Source organism: Charadrius vociferus, unplaced genomic scaffold (genome assembly GCF_000708025.1).
Source record: "Charadrius vociferus isolate BGI_N301 unplaced genomic scaffold, ASM70802v2 scaffold743, whole genome shotgun sequence".
Taxonomy (NCBI): domain Eukaryota; kingdom Metazoa; phylum Chordata; class Aves; order Charadriiformes; family Charadriidae; genus Charadrius; species Charadrius vociferus.
The window spans coordinates 908,233-926,578 of record NW_009647747.1 but is presented as its reverse complement, the minus strand read 5'-3'; the positions used below and the strand labels follow the sequence as shown (position 1 = coordinate 926,578).

The 18,346-nt window shown below is 44.2% G+C and overlaps 1 protein-coding gene across 1 annotated transcript; it reads left to right on the top strand.

Annotated features, from left to right (window-relative positions):
- The first annotated feature begins 3,412 nt into the window (after nt 1-3,412).
- FECH (ferrochelatase) lies at nt 3,413-15,033 on the top strand. Its single transcript, XM_009882033.1, has 8 exons — nt 3,413-3,526; nt 3,909-4,057; nt 10,171-10,305; nt 10,849-10,955; nt 12,401-12,499; nt 13,255-13,362; nt 14,351-14,515; nt 14,932-15,033. Exons 1-8 carry the CDS (start codon nt 3,429-3,431, stop codon nt 15,010-15,012), a joined length of 942 nt encoding a protein of 313 aa, XP_009880335.1. The 5' UTR covers nt 3,413-3,428; the 3' UTR covers nt 15,013-15,033.
- Nucleotides 15,034-18,346: the final 3,313 nt, after the last annotated feature.

Sequence of the window (18,346 nt, the reverse complement as noted above, 5' to 3'; positions counted from 1 at the left end):
GGTTTTCATTGTTTGTTTGGTTGGTTTTTTTCCTCTCAGGAGTTTAATTTTAAATGAGGCACTGTCCTTTTTAGAAAGCGTTTGTGTGAAAGTCATGCTTGTGTAACAACTCGCAGGTTGCCTTTTCCAGCTAAGGCCAGGCGGGGTGAGGGGGTGTGAATAATAAAGGCGGTTTTAAGTCAGTTTCACAGCCCTCCGGGTCACAGAACCCGCTCGGGTCCTCTTAAAGGGACCTGTAAGATCCTCCAGTCCAACCGTTAACTTCACGCTGCCAAGTGACCGCTCACCCGCCTCCCTCAGCACCACCTCTGCCCGTCTTCAGACACCCCCGGGATGGCGACTCCGCCGCTGCCCCGGGCGGCCTCCGCCAGTGCCCCGCAACCCTTTCCGGGAAGAATTTGTTCCTAATATCCGTCCTAAACTTGAGGCTGTTTCCTCTGGTCCTAATGCTGCAAGCGCGTGTTATCTGTACTCCCTACACACCGGCATGTGTTGCGTTTTTCACAGTGTGCGGTGGGTTCTGTGTGCTCCTGCCGCAGCAGCTCTTGTCCTGGCTCTGGAAGTACGAGGTGTTGCCCACTGGCAGCCGTGCAGAGGGGCCTGAGACCCCTGGGAGTGCGGCCACGCTCCCGCCACCAGTTTCGTTGGGCTACTACAATAACGCCACTTCTAAAACCTATAAAAGAACGCATTTTTCAGCCTTACATCAAGCCGGAATTGTCGTCGTTGCACATCCTGTGCGTTCTGCGTCATGTACTTTATGGTGCAGATAGAAATGTGCCCAGACCTCACCTTAAGTAAAACAAATGCTTTCCAGTATTTATTTATAGCGCAGAAGGATCAATACAGCCATTGAAACTTCTCTTCTTGTTCTATGTAATTAACATATAGTGTCAGTGCTTCAAAAAGTAATAACCTAAGAACTGGAAGAAGAATATAAATATTTGTAAAGAGTCTTTTAGGTATCGGCGATGCTTGAATTGAAGTTCTTTAGTTTGCAGCCTTTTATATCACTGCAGACACAGGCATCCACAGCTACACATTCTTAATCCCGAGTAAGAAGCTGGATTTGCAAGATGCTTTTCGCTGTCATTGATTTCAGCAGGTTTTGAGGGCGTTCAGCATCTGTTCAGGATGTTATTAGGGACCTGTGAACTGTAAGACACTCTTCTCAGCAGGCGTATCGGCTGCTGAGGAGGTCTGCGCTATTGGGGCTCAATTGCTGCTGGAACTCCTGCAGACTGACGAGGGAAGTGTCGCACCAAACAATTGCTGCAGAGCTGGGGATGCAGAATTTAACAATTTTTTTCATGTTGGGCAATTCACACTATTGTTGCACTGAAAAATATGTAATGACTATGAACTCCTATGGAAAACAAAGCATCCTTTTGAAAAAGCAGACTGTAGCCAGCATGTGGGAAGTAAAGTATCCTCTTCTTTGGCTGATGCTGAAATCCAAGAATAATAGAAGCTGCCTAGCTGGGTAGTGAGAAAGAAGGCTGTCTGCGTCCCTGGGTAAATGGATTCTAAAATTGCTTCTTAGTGTACCCGGCTCAGGGTCAAGCTAAGGAGCTGTGTGCTTATGGCTCGCAGGTGCTGGTCTGCGTTGCTGAAGTTTGCTGGGGACTCTAAATTAACAAATGCCTAACTTAGATTGTAGAGGTGGTGTGGAAATACTTTGCTTTTCTGGAGTTAGCCCAGGTACGTCTGTACCATGCCGAGTTAGGTAGCTTGACATACTTACTCCCTTAGCGTGTCAGCCCTGCGTAGTTTCTCTTGTGTTGTCACCACTTATTTTGGACTTATGATTGGAGCTTAAAGATTAGTGAGGCTTTTGTTTGGTTTTAGGTTACTGCCTGGTATCTGAAAAGCTGTTAGTATACAGAGTGTTTAAAGAAAGGCAGAAGCTTGCCATTTCATGACTTTCTTTGATTCCAGGACCTGGAGCTTAAGGGAGAAAACGCCAAGCAGCGTGATACTGCCAAGTGTGTTTATGTAGCTGTTGGGGGATTAGTGCCTATCTGGTGAAGAGGCCCCTCAGCCCGGTGCAAGGTTATCAATGTGCTGTTATCTTTCTTGCAGTTGTAAAAAGCAGCAGTCAGCTGAGGGTCCCGGTACGATGGAGAGGTCAGGCAACTGCAGCCGCAGTGACAGAAAGCACAAAACCTCAAATTCAGCCAGAAGTGCGGTAAGTTTGTGATGAGGTCTGGGTGGGTGTGACCTGCTGTCCTCGCCCTCTGTCTCTCTCTGATACGGTATGCTGCTTTACTTGCACAGCAAAGCTGGTTAGGTAGTAAAACATGGCAGTTGTGGGGCTCGATCTAGTGGTTTTGTGCATGTGTAATTGCTTTCCTCTGGCTGGCTGCATTCACCAAGCCTCTTGTTTTCCCACTCCGTGGGCAAGGATGGCCTGCCTTGTTCTCTGCAGAATGCAGCGAGGCAGTGGCCCACGCTGAGGCCTGAGGCAGTGCAGAAGCAATAGAAGAAGAAACGGTAGGATATTATTATTTGAGGCTCTGCTTCCTGGGGTTTATTCGGCAACTTCCTGATAGATGCGCCGGGAGGAGGGGAATGGAAACTGAGGTCCGGACCCATCGGGGCAGGCCTAGGCTCCTCTTAGTGCCCCTTTGTAAGACTTCGGCTTTAATAAGAGGAGGGCAAAGCTCCCCGGGCGACCTCAGCTCTGTCTGCTGAGGAGGTGAGAGGTCGTGGTCACTGGGCTCCCTTGGGCAGGGGGAACGATTCGACGGGGAAATCCACCTCTTGGGTGAGAGTTGTGATCAGCAGCCGTTTCTGTAAAAGCTGATACTGCCATCTGCTCCGCTCTGCTGTGCTGGGAGGGACATTGTCCTTCAAACAGTGTGCTGGACCTGCACCACCTAGATAGAAAACCTGTTGTGGAAAACCCTAAACCCAACAACCCAAGCAAAACCGACCCTGTGCGTATTTTATGTGTAGAATGGGTCTTTGCTGCTTTTACTGCTTCAGGAGATGTGATGTGTCTCCAAAGTAGTGAAGACAAAGACCTGTGTGCGTAGCTCATCTGTTTTCTGTGGAAGCTGCTGCTTGTCTGGAATTTTGGGTTGGAATCTACAGCTGGCGTTCAGCTGAGATAGTTCCTTAGACCCTGTTTTATAACCTCCCTTACAGCCTTCAGCTGCGAGATAATTTTCTCCCGTTAAACTCTGTGTTGCAAAGTGATTACTTTTTCTTTAAAAACAGTAAAGATCATGTAAATACTTGTTCTCTGGCTATTCAAGCTTGTAGTTCACATTTTTACCTAAGCAGGATGAGCGTCTAAATAGGATGCTGCTTTTGCAGAAGGATGCAGAAGGATAAGCTGGTTGTTTTGTAATAATAATGACAAAAAAAGCACTGGGATTTGAAATATCTCTTGCTTCCATAGGAAACCTAAAACAGGAATCTTGATGTTAAACATGGGAGGTCCAGAACGGCTGGATGATGTGCATGATTTCTTACTTCGTCTCTTCCTGGACAGAGATTTAATGACGCTTCCAGCTCAAAAGTGAGAAACGCTTTGAACTCCTGCATTACAGTCAGTGTTGGGTGTTGCTGTCTTAGCTGTAGGTTCAAACATTTAACTTCTGTTCATATAAGCATTTCTTAAGACTGTTTCATCTTGGAACCAGTCAGTGCAAGAAATGGTGTTATAATTCTCTGGAAATAGGCGTGCCAAAATCGTTCTCTTCTGATTGCAAATCGTGATTTCATATCACCTAGTTAGTTTGGGAAGGGTGATGCAATAGAACATTAAACAAGCCATGCTATGCCGGTTTGCTGTAATTTGGGGAGATTGCCACAGAAAACCAACTACAGTGGAGAGATTTGAACAAGGGGGTGGTGATTTGGGTTATGATGTTAATATGTGTACTTTTTGCATGCTTTAGTAAATTAGCACCGTTCATTGCCAAACGCCGCACACCGAAAATCCAGGAGCAGTACAGCAGGATTGGAGGTGGATCACCGATCAAGAAGTGGACGGCGCTGCAGGGAGAAGGCATGGTGAAACTGCTGGACAGCATGTCTCCTCGCACTGGTACTTCTTTACTCTTTTGGGCTTGTTAGAAGTTTCTTTTACTTCATGTGTTGAAAGTATATGCTTGTAAAGCAGCTTTTGCTTCTCCATTGTTACGGCGAGTGTTAACAGTGTTCTCAGTCCTGCTAGGAAATTATGACAAAGGTGTTGCAGAACTTCTTGTTAAAAACTAGGCACTTGCAAAAGCATGGGGTTCCCACACATGCAAGTGTATTTGTCTGCTGTGATCACTTCTGTGGCTGCATTGGAGAATGGCTGTGATTTTGGAGAGTACTGTCGGTACTCATTCAGCCTGCAGTAACACCGTGTAGCACCAAAAGCCAACAACCAAATATTTACCCACCTTCTCAGACCGGATCCAGTATGTGCTGTGGTCCAGCTGCCACCTCTGTCTGTGCCCAAGGTAATTAGCTTGAAAGCTGCCCTGGGTAAGTCCGCCCTTAGATGCTGTTGGCATGTTTCATCTTGCGTAACTTCAGCCTTCAGGAAATCGGGCATATGGCCTAAGCTGGTGACCTCTGCTCCTTCCTTCACGGTGAGAGAGTAGGGCTTGGAGAGGAAGTGATTCTGTTCATCCTAAGGTCATTATCAAAGGTGGGGGGGTCACCCTCTAAAAGTACACTTACTTCTCTCCTTTCATTATGGGAAGAAATCTAGATGACTGTGATGAACAAAGTATCTTATTTTCAGATGGTTAAAGCCAGGTGACAGGAGTCTCCGTTGGTGTGTCACACCTTGCCCCATAAGCCCTGCTTGAGCTTGAAGAAGTCTACACTGAAGACAAGTGGTTGAGCCTTAGATGATAGGAGAGGGGAATGCATTTCATGTGAACAAATAAGGCAGGCATGGGAGAAGGGTGTTCAGAGGTGGAGATTTGTGACTGTTGGCAGCAGCAGTACAATCTCATGTAATTCTGCTACCTTTTATAAAGAAGTAGAGCGGGGAATGGCGATCCTCTTAGGCTGCGCATGTGGGTGCACACACAGAATAGAAAACGGTGGTTGAGCTAGGGTTTCCTGGCCGCTTGTGATCTGCGCGCTGGTGCTATTGAGTTTCACAGGGGGGTGGGATCTCCTGCTGTGAAATGCAAAGGCACCTTCTCATGGCTGCTCCTTGTAGCTAACTGCAGGATGGTGTCATTCGGCTGCCGCACACCCGCAGCAGCCAGCAGTTAGGGCTCAGAGGAGGGTGCAGCGTTCCCTGCTCCTGCTGCCCCCTCCAAGTGCCCTTCCCTGTTCAGCGCCAGCTCGGCCAGGGTGCTGCTCAGGGACTGTCTGATACAGAACAGCTCTGGGGCCAGAACGTGACGCTGTAAAACTCATTGTATTTGCCTTTGTTATGCCAGCCTGAGCCTAAAGAATAGGTGACTGCATGGGAGTCTGACTGTTCTCCAAAGCCGCAGGTGTCTTTTCGTTCCTCTGAAATGTCCCTCTGCGGTTATTGCTTGGATGTAATCAGAGCTTTTGGAACTTTGCATGTATAACTATTAGTAATTGATAAAAGAACTAACACCAATTAGGCTTGATTTCAGAACTGCAGAGGAGGTCAGTTGGAAGAAAAGACAAGGTTCTGTAGCTGAACGTTGCAGGGCTTGGTTAAGTGATAGCAGCGAGCCGCACCGGAGGACATGAGCAGGAGATAAGGCCTGACGGTTTGCCTTGGGTGGAAGTAGATACTGTCTTTGCCAGTTCTTCCTTGGCGATAAGAAAGCTTGAAAGGTGCATCTAGCCTCCCTCCCCTCTCTCCAGATCCCAGAATCTCTCTGAACCTAGCTCCCTCACAGCAAGGAGCTGTGACTTGTATGGCTTACCCTGTGCCAAGCTACCTGGTAGCGCTAGCGTGATGGGAAACGGTGCAGACACTTCTGTGAATGCCCTTTTACCAAGGGCTTCAGCTAACACGTTTTACTGTGCAACTGTGGTGGGGTAGGTGTGCAAACACAGACAACTGTGGCCATTCGCATAGTGTTAATTTGCTGTGATTCAGCAGTGTTCAATCTCTCTCCTAAAACCTCCAACCAAATTGATACATGAGTCATTTTTCACCCAGGTTAAATGTATTCATGGTGGAATTTGCATCAGTTTAACTAAACTGCTTTCGAATTGGTTGTTAGTTGAATTTGACTTCAGCTTGTATTGTTGCTCACTTAGCAGCTGTGTTGAACTGGAAGTCTGTTTCTCCTCTGCCGCTTAGTGAAGGTAATGGGTCATTTGCTTACAGTACCTTTTATGCTACAGTTTCTTGCTGTGTGACATTAAAACCATGGTGTTAATAAACGTGAGTGGCAGCACTAGAAATTGAACTTCCACATTCATGTAGCAGCTCAACAGTGATGGCCATCTTCCGTGTCTTGCCTCTCATGGGACAGACAAAAAAAGACAGTGAATCACCACTGCTTTCACAAAAGCCAGGAGGAACAGTGGCATGATGGCTGGTCTGTCTGAAATGACCTATCTGGGGGTCGCCTTTGTTCCGATAAGGTATTTCTCTGCATTATGCTTTTTGTTCTTGAAGCAGCAGACTACCTTTGTTAGTAGAAGGAATTAACGAGATCACTAAGCTGCCTGCTGAATTCCTCACTGATGTGCTGGCTACAGAGAATACTTCTTATCCTGCCACTCCAATAGGAACACTCAACATTTTCAATAGAAAAACTGCTGGAGTAAGAGAAGCCAAAGAGGAGAGCTCTCCATTCTCTTCAGCTCCGCAGCTTTACAATGTGTGGTGCTGCAAACCTCCTTCTGCCTTCCGTCCGTGACCTTTGCTGATGTGGTGCTGGTGTGTCAGGGAATCCCCCTCCATGTTTGACAATGCATGTTATTTGATCCTAGCTGTTTTGTAATTCTTTGTGGCACCTGCTTCAGACTTCGGTAGAAAAGGCCTAGAGGTAGAAGATTGGTAAAAGGCTCTGGAAGGTGACAAGTAGCGCTCTTGGAAGGCTAGAACCAAATTTATTTCATTCCTTCATCGTGGAACGTGTCGCCGATCCCTTCATTCGGTGATGTTTGATCCTTTTTTCCACAGATGCTACTTTAGCTTAATTCCATCTGTGGTCCCTGCAGGTATAGTCAAAGCCTGAAGCCAAAACTGTGCCGGGCTGCAGCATCCAAGGCAGTAGTGGTTTTTAGCAGCAGTAGCCCCTGAAGGGTCAAGCTTGCAACAGGTTCCGAAGATAAGCTTAGAAAGTTTATCTGCTTTTCGCAGTGTTCCACTCCCTCTTGCTTTTGTCTGGTGACCACTTTCTGTGAAGTCACGCCCTCCTCTGTGCAGTTCTTACACCTGATAAGTCGTTTAGAGACCTCCTTTTTTACCTAAAGGTAGCTGTAGTTTTAAAAATCGAACGTGCTAACCATTGCTAACAACTGGATTGAGCGCTAAACATTTCCTTAAGCATTTCGAGCTGCCCGGGTTGCTTCAGAATAGCTGGAAACAGTTGGATGTGCTTCTGGGCTGAGCTACACCTTTGGGAATATCGTGTGCTCACATGTAGCACTTTGGGAGCACTGAGCCCTGGTAATGAGTAACTCGCAGGTTGTGGTGGTAAGGCTTCAGATACATGGCAGAGAAATACTTTGCCTAGTTGTTTTACCTTGATCCAGACTTTTGAGGCATAGAGTTTATAGTTGCTGTGTATTTGCAGTTGGTGAAGAGCTCATGTTAGACAGTATCAATAACCACCTGTGAAGTTCCCTCCTGCGTAAATTAATCAATCCACTGGTCTGCTAACATGTAGTATACATTTGACATGTTACACTTCAGCAATGGGACTAATACAAAGTAGTAAATAATAGCCTCACCCATGTTATCTGGGAAGGATAGAATTTTTAAATGAAGCTTTATTGTTACGGGCAGCTGTCTGAAAATGAACAAGAGTTCTTCCTTGTGAGCGAGTGGGGTTGGGTAGGCTTAGTAGTCTGTAAGAATAAATCACACAAACACGGTGATAGGGGTGTTTCTGTTGTTGGGTTTGTTTTTTTAGTGCTGGCATCAAATAGGCTAATGTCTTGCAATGGTAATTATACTTTAAGAAGGCACATCTTGCTGTTTTAGTGTTTTTAATTGTAATGGTTCTCAGTGTTTCTTACAAGCTCAATTTTAGCTGAGATTCCCTGGACAGCAGAATGAAAGCTCATAGGATGAGCAGGCCACACTATTTCTTTAGATTGGCAGCTCTTCATGGAAGGAGATGTCACTCTCTTTCCAGCAGTTCTGACTCTAACTGTGACAACAAAGTGAATATGTATACAGATGTGAAAATCTCTCCTTTGCTGCCTGTGATGCAGGACAAAACACAATACTGCGAGAGTATTGCAAGAAGTTTCCAAGCTGGCCATATTTTTTCCTAGCGTGTCCTTTCCCAGGTTAAACTCCTACTGTCTTTCCTCTGGTTAGTCAGACTTTTGTTTTTAATGCCGTTTTAAAATGTTAATGAGGTTACTGGCTCCTGGGGCTCCTGAAGTTGGGTCATTATTTGCTGCGGCTCCCAGCTGGGAGCTCTCTTGCCTCCTGCAGAGAACTGGGGCTGACTGAACCTGTTTTCTGAATCCTGTATAAATGTATGGAGTGGAGACCAAGGACGGGACATCTGCTTCCTTCAGAAACCTGTTAAATGCTATTTCAGAGCTAGTGACCCGGAAACCCTGAAAAAGAAACTTTGCTTTTGTTCTTCTAAGAACCTCTGTCCTCTACTTAAAAAAACAAAACAAAACAAAACAAAAACCACAAAGTAAAACCAACACAAGAAACCTGCCCTCCCTGCCTGCCCCTAACCAAACCATACTCCCCAAACCTTGAAGCCAACACCCAAAAGATTAAAGATGGAAAATGGAAAAACCTAAATTGTTGTCCTTAGAGACAATAGTATTGCCTCCAAAATAAAGTGTTTAAAGGCATGAAGTTTTCTATGAAAAACACCCAGACACCGGAATGAAAGAGCACGTGACCCTTATGCAGTACCAGTGGTCTCCTGCTCCGAACAACAGCCCTTGGGGGTTTATGCGCAAACGGAGCAGACTCAGCAGGATGGGGGAAGGCATCTTCTCTCCTGAGGATGGTGACCAGAGCAGTAGCATCAAACGACGGTTTCCCCTTGTTTTGGTTTTAGCTTTGTTTTTTAATGTGATTAAGTGGAAGCAAGGAAGTGGAAAGAAGTGAAATAGAATTACGTCTGCATAAAATGGTGAAGGAAAAGGTGAAGGAAATGCCAGGGAGCCAGGCCTTTGCGGAAGCTGAAATTAGAGGGCAAGGAAGGGAGGACGTGTGGAGCAGACGGTTGGTACCTGGGAATTCTGCCTGAACACCCCTGCAGTGCTGGGACTGAGGGCCTGATCCAGCAAAGGCATAGGAATCCTCCATACAGTGAAAGCATCCTGTTTTGATGACTTCTCTGTTGGTACCTGGAGCGTGAAAGGGATAAAGTTATCTGATTTTCTTGAAATGCCTTATAGGCAGCTAATGTTTGTAAGGTGCAGGGCCTTTTCCCTGTGGAGCAGAATATCTCAGTGCAGGCACACAAAATTGCAACCCAGTTATATTTGAAAGTTTAGGTAAATAAAATTAACTCCAGTGTGCAAACTGCTTAAACAATGTGTTTGCTTTTGTATGGCAGAATGAAGAAAGCCTTGTCTTTCCTGCGGTTTTGGTATTTTAATTACATTGGTGTATTTAAAACATGTGATTTCTGATTTCAGTGGGTTCAGTCTGTAGCTGTGATCTGCGTTAGGGCATAGTAATGTTCATTTAGCACCTCATAGCGACACTTTTTACCAATACATCCTTTGAATCGGAACTTGCTCAGTGAAATGTCAGAGCTCTGTACAGTCTGGAAGCCACGCCTCAGCTAAACTAAGTAAAAGCAGGGGAGTGATGCTTCCTGCAGAAGCAAGCAATAGTATAAATCACTTTTAAATTCTAATAGCAGCAAAGAGAAAAATACCTGGCCAAAGAACGCTGTGTTTATATGACAGTGGTTTAGAAAAGTAGCCAGAAAATTATCGACAAGTTTATTTCGGTAGTTTCAGTCTGTCTGATTCTGTAATTTGTACTTACTAACGATGTGTTATTGAGTTCTTGGTTTTTTTCTGCAATTTCTTTTCCTGTCCTTTGGCTGGCAGCGCCTCACAAATACTACATTGGCTTCCGGTACGTCCATCCTCTGACAGAAGAAGCAATTGAAGAGATGGAGAAAGATGGCATTGAAAGGGCTATCGCTTTCACGCAGTACCCCCAGTACAGTTGTTCTACCACAGGTGAGTGCCTGTGCAGGAGCAGGGCACGGACAGAGGAGAACAGAGGCACGTGTCTGCGAGCCGTGAGGGAGCATGCCGAGTGTCAGTGCAAGCTCTCCCGTCTTCCTCAAAGTGACCCTTTTGTTGCCTTCATTGCCAACTCAAGATCCTCTGTATTTAATATAATTTCAAATTTTAGGTATAAACTTTTTAACTAAGGGTAGCTTTATGTTACCATTGTTATTGTGAGATAACGTGAACTGAAGGCTCAGGATCACAACTGAGCAAGCTTTCTTCGTGGAAACTACAGCAATTGTTCTTCAGTTAAACAATGGTTTAGCAAATTGTTCTTGGCTTGTACACTGTATGAACTTTGATATAATCGGTACATTGTATGAACTTTGATACAATTGTTCCCATGTGAGGCTCTCAGTTCTGATTTACAGTTGCATTTTAAATATGTGGCATTTTAAAATATTATAATACCTTGCTACAAAACTGTTTTTACCTGACAAGTTGTTAATGCCTTGGCTGAACTTATGCTCTTAATTCTCTGCGTTTCAGGAAGCAGTTTAAATGCCATTTATCGCTACTATAATAAAAAGGGGGAGAAGCCAAAGATGAAGTGGAGTATAATTGACCGATGGCCCACACACCCCCTTCTTATTCAGGTATGGATTTATATAAGAGTCTTTGAAGTTAGCGGTCAGAATGAGAGGTGTGAACTGAGCAGGTCTGATATGTCATCAAACTGGCATTCCCCGGCGTTTTCGTAGATTCGTTGACGTAGGAGAAACTTGGTATCTTTGCATTGCCAGCTGACTTTAAAACAACAAAGAACTAAGTAAATACAGATATTTACTGAGTTTCCTTTTTATAAATATTTCTTACCAGTAAAAACACAGTATAATGTTAAGCAACAGAAACATTCTGAGGAAACACTTTGCTTAGATCAAGTCTTAGCTTCTAACAAAGCTTACAAGGCATTTAGCTATAGAATGTACTGAAAGACGATGAGCCTATTTGCTGATTTATGCTGTGTGCTGATTTATGCTGTGTTTATATACTTTCTTAAAAAAAAAAACCAAAACTTGAGAAGAATAAAAAGGAATGCTTCAAGTTGAGGGTACTTCTTAGTTATGGTAATGAAATGTGTCTTGTCTACTGGGTATGAAATTCAAGGAGAAGGATGGTTATCTGGCATGATAGTGTGTGAAAGTGACCACCATGCACATCTTGCTTTAAAAGCCCAGTAATATTATCAAAACAGCATTTGCTGGAAGGGACCTCTAGAGGTCATTAGTCCATATTTCTGCTCAGAGCAGCTCTATGGTTGACACACGTACAGATCGTGTTGGTTTGTCAGATTCTCATCTGGCAGCAGAGAGGTAATTCCAGGCACAGCACTGGCTGTGGCAGGAGCAATTAAGGGAAACCTTATTGCCCCTTCCTTTTCAGAGGAAATGGGTCAGAGGTATTTCCCTGTTCTTTTTGTGTAGTTCCAACAACATTTCAGGTGTTGATGGACAGAGATGTCCATCTCTCCCATGTTCTCTCCCGTCAGCTGAGCTCAAGGTGGAGGTTTCTGAGTACATTTGAATAGAGTTGTCTCAAACTTGCCTCAACAGTCCGTTAGGGGACACCTTTCGCAGAGGTGTCTTCCCCGATGCCACATGTATGTACTCAAATTTAGTCTAAGTGTAATAGGGCTGCTAAGAGAGGATGGTTGTACTCCGCGCATTCACCTTTTCCCTCTCCCTCTGCCCTAGCAGCTGCACACATGTGCCCTCCGAATTTTATTTTAAACGGTAGAGGAGAGCTGCGTTGTATTGGTTGTGTTCTTTCAGTTTGTTACCAGCATCTTAAAAGCACTGGGATCACCAAAAGTTCACGGGAGCCTTTGGTGTGTTGGGACTGGGCACTGTGGGATAATGTATACTTGAGAGTGTGTAATGCGTGCCGTCTCTGACTACTGCCCCACCCATATCGCAAGAGGAATTTTGAAGTTCTTAAGGCATCCCGGAACATCGAAGCTGCCTGTCTTGGGTCATTTGAGAGCATGTAATGCCTCTCAGTGTTTCTGCTTCAAGATTTGCTACCTTTTTTTTCTGAACAGTGCTTCACCGATCACATACAGAAGGAACTGAACCTGTTTCCACCCGACAAAAGGAAAGATGTTGTCATCCTCTTCTCGGCTCACTCGCTGCCCATGTCTGTGAGTTGCGTCAGGTCGTTTCTGTCATTGTTAGACCAGAGTCCCGCTGGCTGGGCTGAATGGAAGGGCATGCGGGGTAGGGCCACAGCTGTGGAAGTGCCAGGCAAATATGAAAGAGAAATATGAAGGTGAGTTAGTGAGTTGCAGGTGGCAGCCTGGCACGGAGCTGAAGGTGAGGCATGTGAGCTGTGGTTACTCTCCTGCACCCTCACTCAGATCTGTGCTGTTGGCCACCATTGAAGATGGGGCACTGGGCTCGGTCAGGCTCGGGATGGCTGCTTTCATGGCCTCACGGACTTGCCAGCTCAAACCCCGATGGTAATGGAAGGGAAAACTTGGTTATTTTCTCACCTCTAGAAAGCAGTAATAATGCTTTCCCTGAAGGAATGAAAGTAAAATCTTTTCAAGGTGGCAATAAATGACTTGATCCTCTGTCAGCCCCCAGCGACTGCAGTGAAGTGGCTCTTGGAGCATTTTTAAAAAATGTTACTGTATCTATATAGAATGATATAATAATTTATCTTTTATCACGGGAAGAAGGAGGAGTAGATGTTCTGGTAAAGCAGCTTCATCGTGAATTTTGCTGGGCAAGAATGCAGTTTTTCCTCCCTGTTTCAGATGAGCCCAGCGCTTGATATAGCCCATCCTGGGCACAGCCATATCGCGCACAGCATGCTCGCCTTTCCCAGTCTTTAGGCAGTCTTTGCCCAGACATGTTCACTGGAAGAAAAAGGTCTGGTGTTTCTGTGTTGAAGGTAGTGAACCGTGGTGATCCGTATCCTCAAGAAGTGGGAGCTACTGTCCAGAGAGTCATGGAGAAGCTGAACTACTCCAACCCTTACAGGCTTGTGTGGCAGTCCAAGGTATGTGCTCAGGGAAGCTGCAAAGCCGCCTGCCACTGTAAACTCCATCACCTGAAGAGCTTTATGATCTTCCAGCTTAAGAAGATCATAACCTCCGTGCCTTTTTCCCATTTCCACCAAGTGTTTCTGCTAGAACAGAATCCCCATCTTTTACTTGAATTCAGTCTCTCCAGATACTCTATCCACAGTTTCTTGCCTTTTTTGTATATTGCATCACTTAAAGATTTTTGATGTGTCCATTAGAAAACCTAAGATCTCATAACATCTAGTTTGACATTTGTCTCTGTCAGAAGGAGGAATCAAGCACTCACTGGTGTGAGGTGTTGCTTGTTTGAGGATCTCTGAGCAATGTTTCCGAAGTCGTCACTGTGATACAGGCATTCTTTATAATAATACGAGCCTAATCCAGACAGGTTTCATTATTCTTGACCAGGACTGCTTGCATTACTTTGTACTACTTATCTTTCTTGCTATTTGCAGTAGTAATAAGTTTTATCAGAATTACGAAGTACAAGTAACCTTGTGTTTCAAAGGCATTACCCATATTATGCCATTCTTGTCTTGTTCTTAAAGTTGCATATCATAGGACATCAGCATGGAATACTTCATGGATAGCAAAGGGGTAAGGACAGTTTGCTACAGAATGGTAACTTTAAAAGGCAGGTAAACCCTGTGCAGTAGTGGTCAGGGTTTTATTGAACTGAAAACAGTAGACCTTTATTTACATTTTTGTTTATTTTAAAGAGAATCTCATTTAGGCTAGCCCAGGTTCGGTTTCTTTGAGATTTAAATGATGGGACGGTATGTCTTCATGAAAAAATTAAGGGAGAAAGTGAGAGGTGCTATCAAAAGCAGACAAATACAAATAACTGACTCCATCTGAAACGTAATCTGGCCTGTGTGGTCCTGCTTAAGAAAACGTGGGTGTTCTTTGTAAGAATTATTCAATGAGGGTGTTTTCTTTATTTCCCTCCCCCTTTTCTTACAGGTTGGACCAATGCCTTGGCTTGGACCACAGACAGATGAGACCATTAAAGGACTGTGCCAAAGAGGAAAGAAGAACATGTTGCTGGTCCCCATAGCATTTACAAGTGACCACATTGAAACACTTTATGAACTGGATATTGAATATGCCCAAGTTTTAGCGAATGAGGTGAGTGTTCTGTAGTTTCTGTGACTGATGAGATGGTGGTCCTCTGAAATGACTTTTTCTGTTTTGAAATTTGCTTTGTAGTTGCTTTTTGCAATATGCAAATTTTATTTTCCTGTAAATTGAAAATTACTCTGAACTGGTTTAGCTCCAGTTAATTTTTAGCAACACAAAGCAGGTGGGATTTTGTCTTTCTAGGATTAACTCTACTATCCTTACTAAGAAGAATCTTTGAATTTTTGGCAGCAAAGTGAAATTTTGCATCATAGTTGTTTTTCATGTTTCGAAAAAAATGTGATATTGCATTTAATTCCATCATTTTGGGACAACTTCTGCATGAAGTAGAAAGGAAGATTTTGAAGTCTAACTAGTGAAGAATCTAACAGATTTAACTTCTTTTCTCTTTATTTTTGATTCAGTGTGGAGTTGAGAATATCAGAAGAGCGGAATCTCTTAATGGAAATCCACTGTTCTCCAAGGTATCTTCTTTGTTGCAATAGTTGTAAAAGTTTGCAGTTGTGTGCTTCCTACTAGATTATGAATGTCTTCTGGTAGTTCTAAAGTATTTTGAGTTTAAGAGCAAAAATGGAAACCCTTCTACTTTAATCTGTATACGCCAAGGTGTTTTCTTTCACCAGTTTGTGGGGGTTATTTTTAAAAAAAAATAATTCAGAAGTTTGGTTTGACAAGAAAGAAAAAACAGGTTTGTATTTAAATATTTTTCTTACTGTGCCAATGCAGGTTTCAAGCAGGATTTTTCCCCTGAAATAAAGGGGGATGGTGCTTAAAAAGTGTGGTCTGATGGATATGCAGCTTGGCAGTCTCACTAGTCAGTGTGACACATGTTAAAGCATTTTTTTATTTTATGTAGATAGCTTTGCTCACTTCTGTTTTTTAATTAACTGTCTTTCAGGCTCTGGCAGACTTGGTCTGTTCACATATCCAGTCGAATGAAGTCTGCTCTAGGCAGTTAACTCTCTGCTGTCCGCTCTGTGTAAATCCCATCTGCAGGGAGACAAAAGCCTTCTTCACCAACCAACAGCTGTGATGGGCGCTCCAGGAGACCACTGCTGGACTGTAGAGGAAAATCACCCTGGTGAAGCAGTGCACAGGAGAGAAACCACTTGACCAAATTCTCTGCTGTTACGTACTTACAGGCTGGTGGTCTGTGATGTTAACCTCGTGTTAGTGAGGAGAACTTGACTTTTTTGGTTTATTTTTTCTTATGTTTTATTTGTTTGAGAAGAGTTTGTAGAAAGTAGGAAAATAAGGTGTTTATCCTCTGAGATGTGAAAAGATCTCATTTCATCTGATTCTGATTGGACTTAGCGTAAGCCCATAAGTATGCACTGAAAAACTTAAAAAAAATTTCTACAAATTAGCTTCTGTTTCCTATGCAGGGATTTATTTGTACGTAGTTTTGTTATGAGTGCATTGATTTCAGCTTTCCAGGTCAATTATTTGTTTTGCTTATGCTTAAGATACACTATAACCAGCGTAGTCACTGATTGTCTCTTCTGAGAGTGATTTTTCAGATGGGTTTGAAGATCAAGTGACTTCTAATGCTTTTTAAATAATGTGTGTGTTTTTTAAGAACATAAAGATAAGGCTTTGTTTTGGTTTGTTTTTTTTTTTCTCCTGCCAGAAACTTCCAGTGAAAGCTTAGCTGGGATAGTAGAACGCACAAGATTTGTTTACATTTTCTAGAAAAAACACTCTCATTATCTGCAGGAAAGCCTCTGCGTTTGCCGAGCATAAAACGAAAGGAATAAGCCTGCTTGGGTGATGTGGAAGTTGAAACAAACTGTGTATGTTTCAAATCTAGCAGCTATCAGCAGCATCTATGGAAACACGTTGGTTTATCTTTTAAGCAGAACGGCTTTTAAAAATTATTATTGAAAAGGGCTTTCTCTGTTTGGTTAAGTAAATTTAGGAAGTCAGGGTTGCTCTCCAGAGGTTTATAGATCTGCGCTGTGCTTTCTACTGTGCCGCAGTGCTGTGGGTTTTGTGGGATACCTATGGAGTTCCGTAGGTACAATTGATCTGGCTTAATTGATGTTGTTATTTAAAGCTGAGAAGATAAGTCAGGAGTCATTTACATGGCAGATGCCCGAGAGCAGGCAGCCCCGCAGGCTGACAGCTGTGTACTTACGCATACCTTTGTCAACAGCCAAATTTTGTCTGTTAGATTTTTGGCACTGATCGTGGGCCGGGAGCATGCGCTCGCAACCCAGCTAAACTTCATGCTTGTTTTGGCAGGCGTTTGGGTGCATCAGGACTGATGAATCCCCTCCTAAGTAGTGGTAGCTTTGTAGAGTGAAAAACCCTTTTTAGGGTGGCATTCCCTCGCTGTCAGCACCGGGACTGGTGTCCGGGTTAGTTCTGGGATAGGAGGGGCCTTTTCCGAAAGGCTGGTCGCCACACAGCACGCCTGAGCTCAGCACTTGAAGTAGTTCAGGGCAGAAGTACTGCAGCACCTCAGTCAGTGGTCCTCTCGCACAGGGCCCTCTCCTCCTGGGTGGGACAAAGGAGGAGCAAAGCTGTGACAGTGTTCTGTGGGACTGAGCCATGTGTGTTAGTCTAGCTGTCGACTTCATGGGTATAAATGTTTACTTCACGTAATTAGCACTGAAATGCCAGTACTTCGGCGATGCAGGTTGTTTTCTGTAAATTGGTGATTCAGCTAATCGTGATGTTTGAGAAGCAGATGCTGTGCTGCTCAGACAGTTTTACTTGTTTATGTAATTACGAGGCACAAACAGTTTGAACCTCTGATCTTTCAAGGTCGGGGTTGTTTAAAAAGAAAACAGACCTCTCTTGGTATAGCAGGGGTTTTTCTTGTTCTATTTGATGTTGAAAGAATTAAACGTGGGATACTGAAGAAATGAATGGATGCTGTGTCGATCAGCCAGCGGGCCAAGTACTGCCACGGAGCGATGTAAATCCGACTGTACAGCCTCGCCAGGGCCTGTGGCCTAATACGTCTTGGGAGTTGATTGCCGCGTCTCCACTGCCATACTGCAGCTTCCGAGTGTGATTATGGCGGGCCAGACTTAAACTCCTTCAGTGCCAGAACCTCCTGCATTACTGCTGTCCCTCGTTGCTTTAGCAGAAGAAGTCTTCCTTGCCCCTTCGTACTGGCGCCTGTTTGAGTGGCAGGGAGCCAGCAGCTGGGACCTCTGTTCTCCCTGTCTTGCTCCGTTCTCGGTCTCTGCTCACTGATTGTGCGGCAAAGCTGATTCCCGCCCTTGCTCAGGTGGAGCCGGTGGTTATCGTGGGCGTGGAAGGGTGGCATTTCCATGGAAAAGCTTTGAATCAACGTCAAATGAGTAAAAATGTCGGCAATATGTGTGGGAAGGGAACACTGGCCTTATCTCTCGTTGGACAACGAACTTCCTTTCTCTGTTCCTGTTTCGCTGTTTGACACTTAGGGGTCTGTGGAAAACAGCCTGTTTTGTAGAATCTTCCTACTTAGACCTCTTTCCTACCGGCTGAAGGGTATGTTGACCTGCAAATCCAGGTTGTGACTGGCACGTTTAGAAGTGTGGCTGAAGCTGGCAGCTGAAGGTTAACTTTACGTGAACATTGTGATGCTATAAATACAGATTGGCTTTTTATTTCCGTACTGGAGAGAGTACTGAATATATTAGCCGGCGCTAATTATGAGGCATTACGTTTGTCCCCAGTTATGAAAGGTCTTTAAAATTCACTTTTTAGTATGCTAACCACAAGTGAGATAATTACTAAGCCTATTGCTGCTATTAGACCATAATGTAGAAATCACTTAATTTTCTAGCTTTGAGCAGATGGATCTCGTCTCGTAGAGCTGGGCGG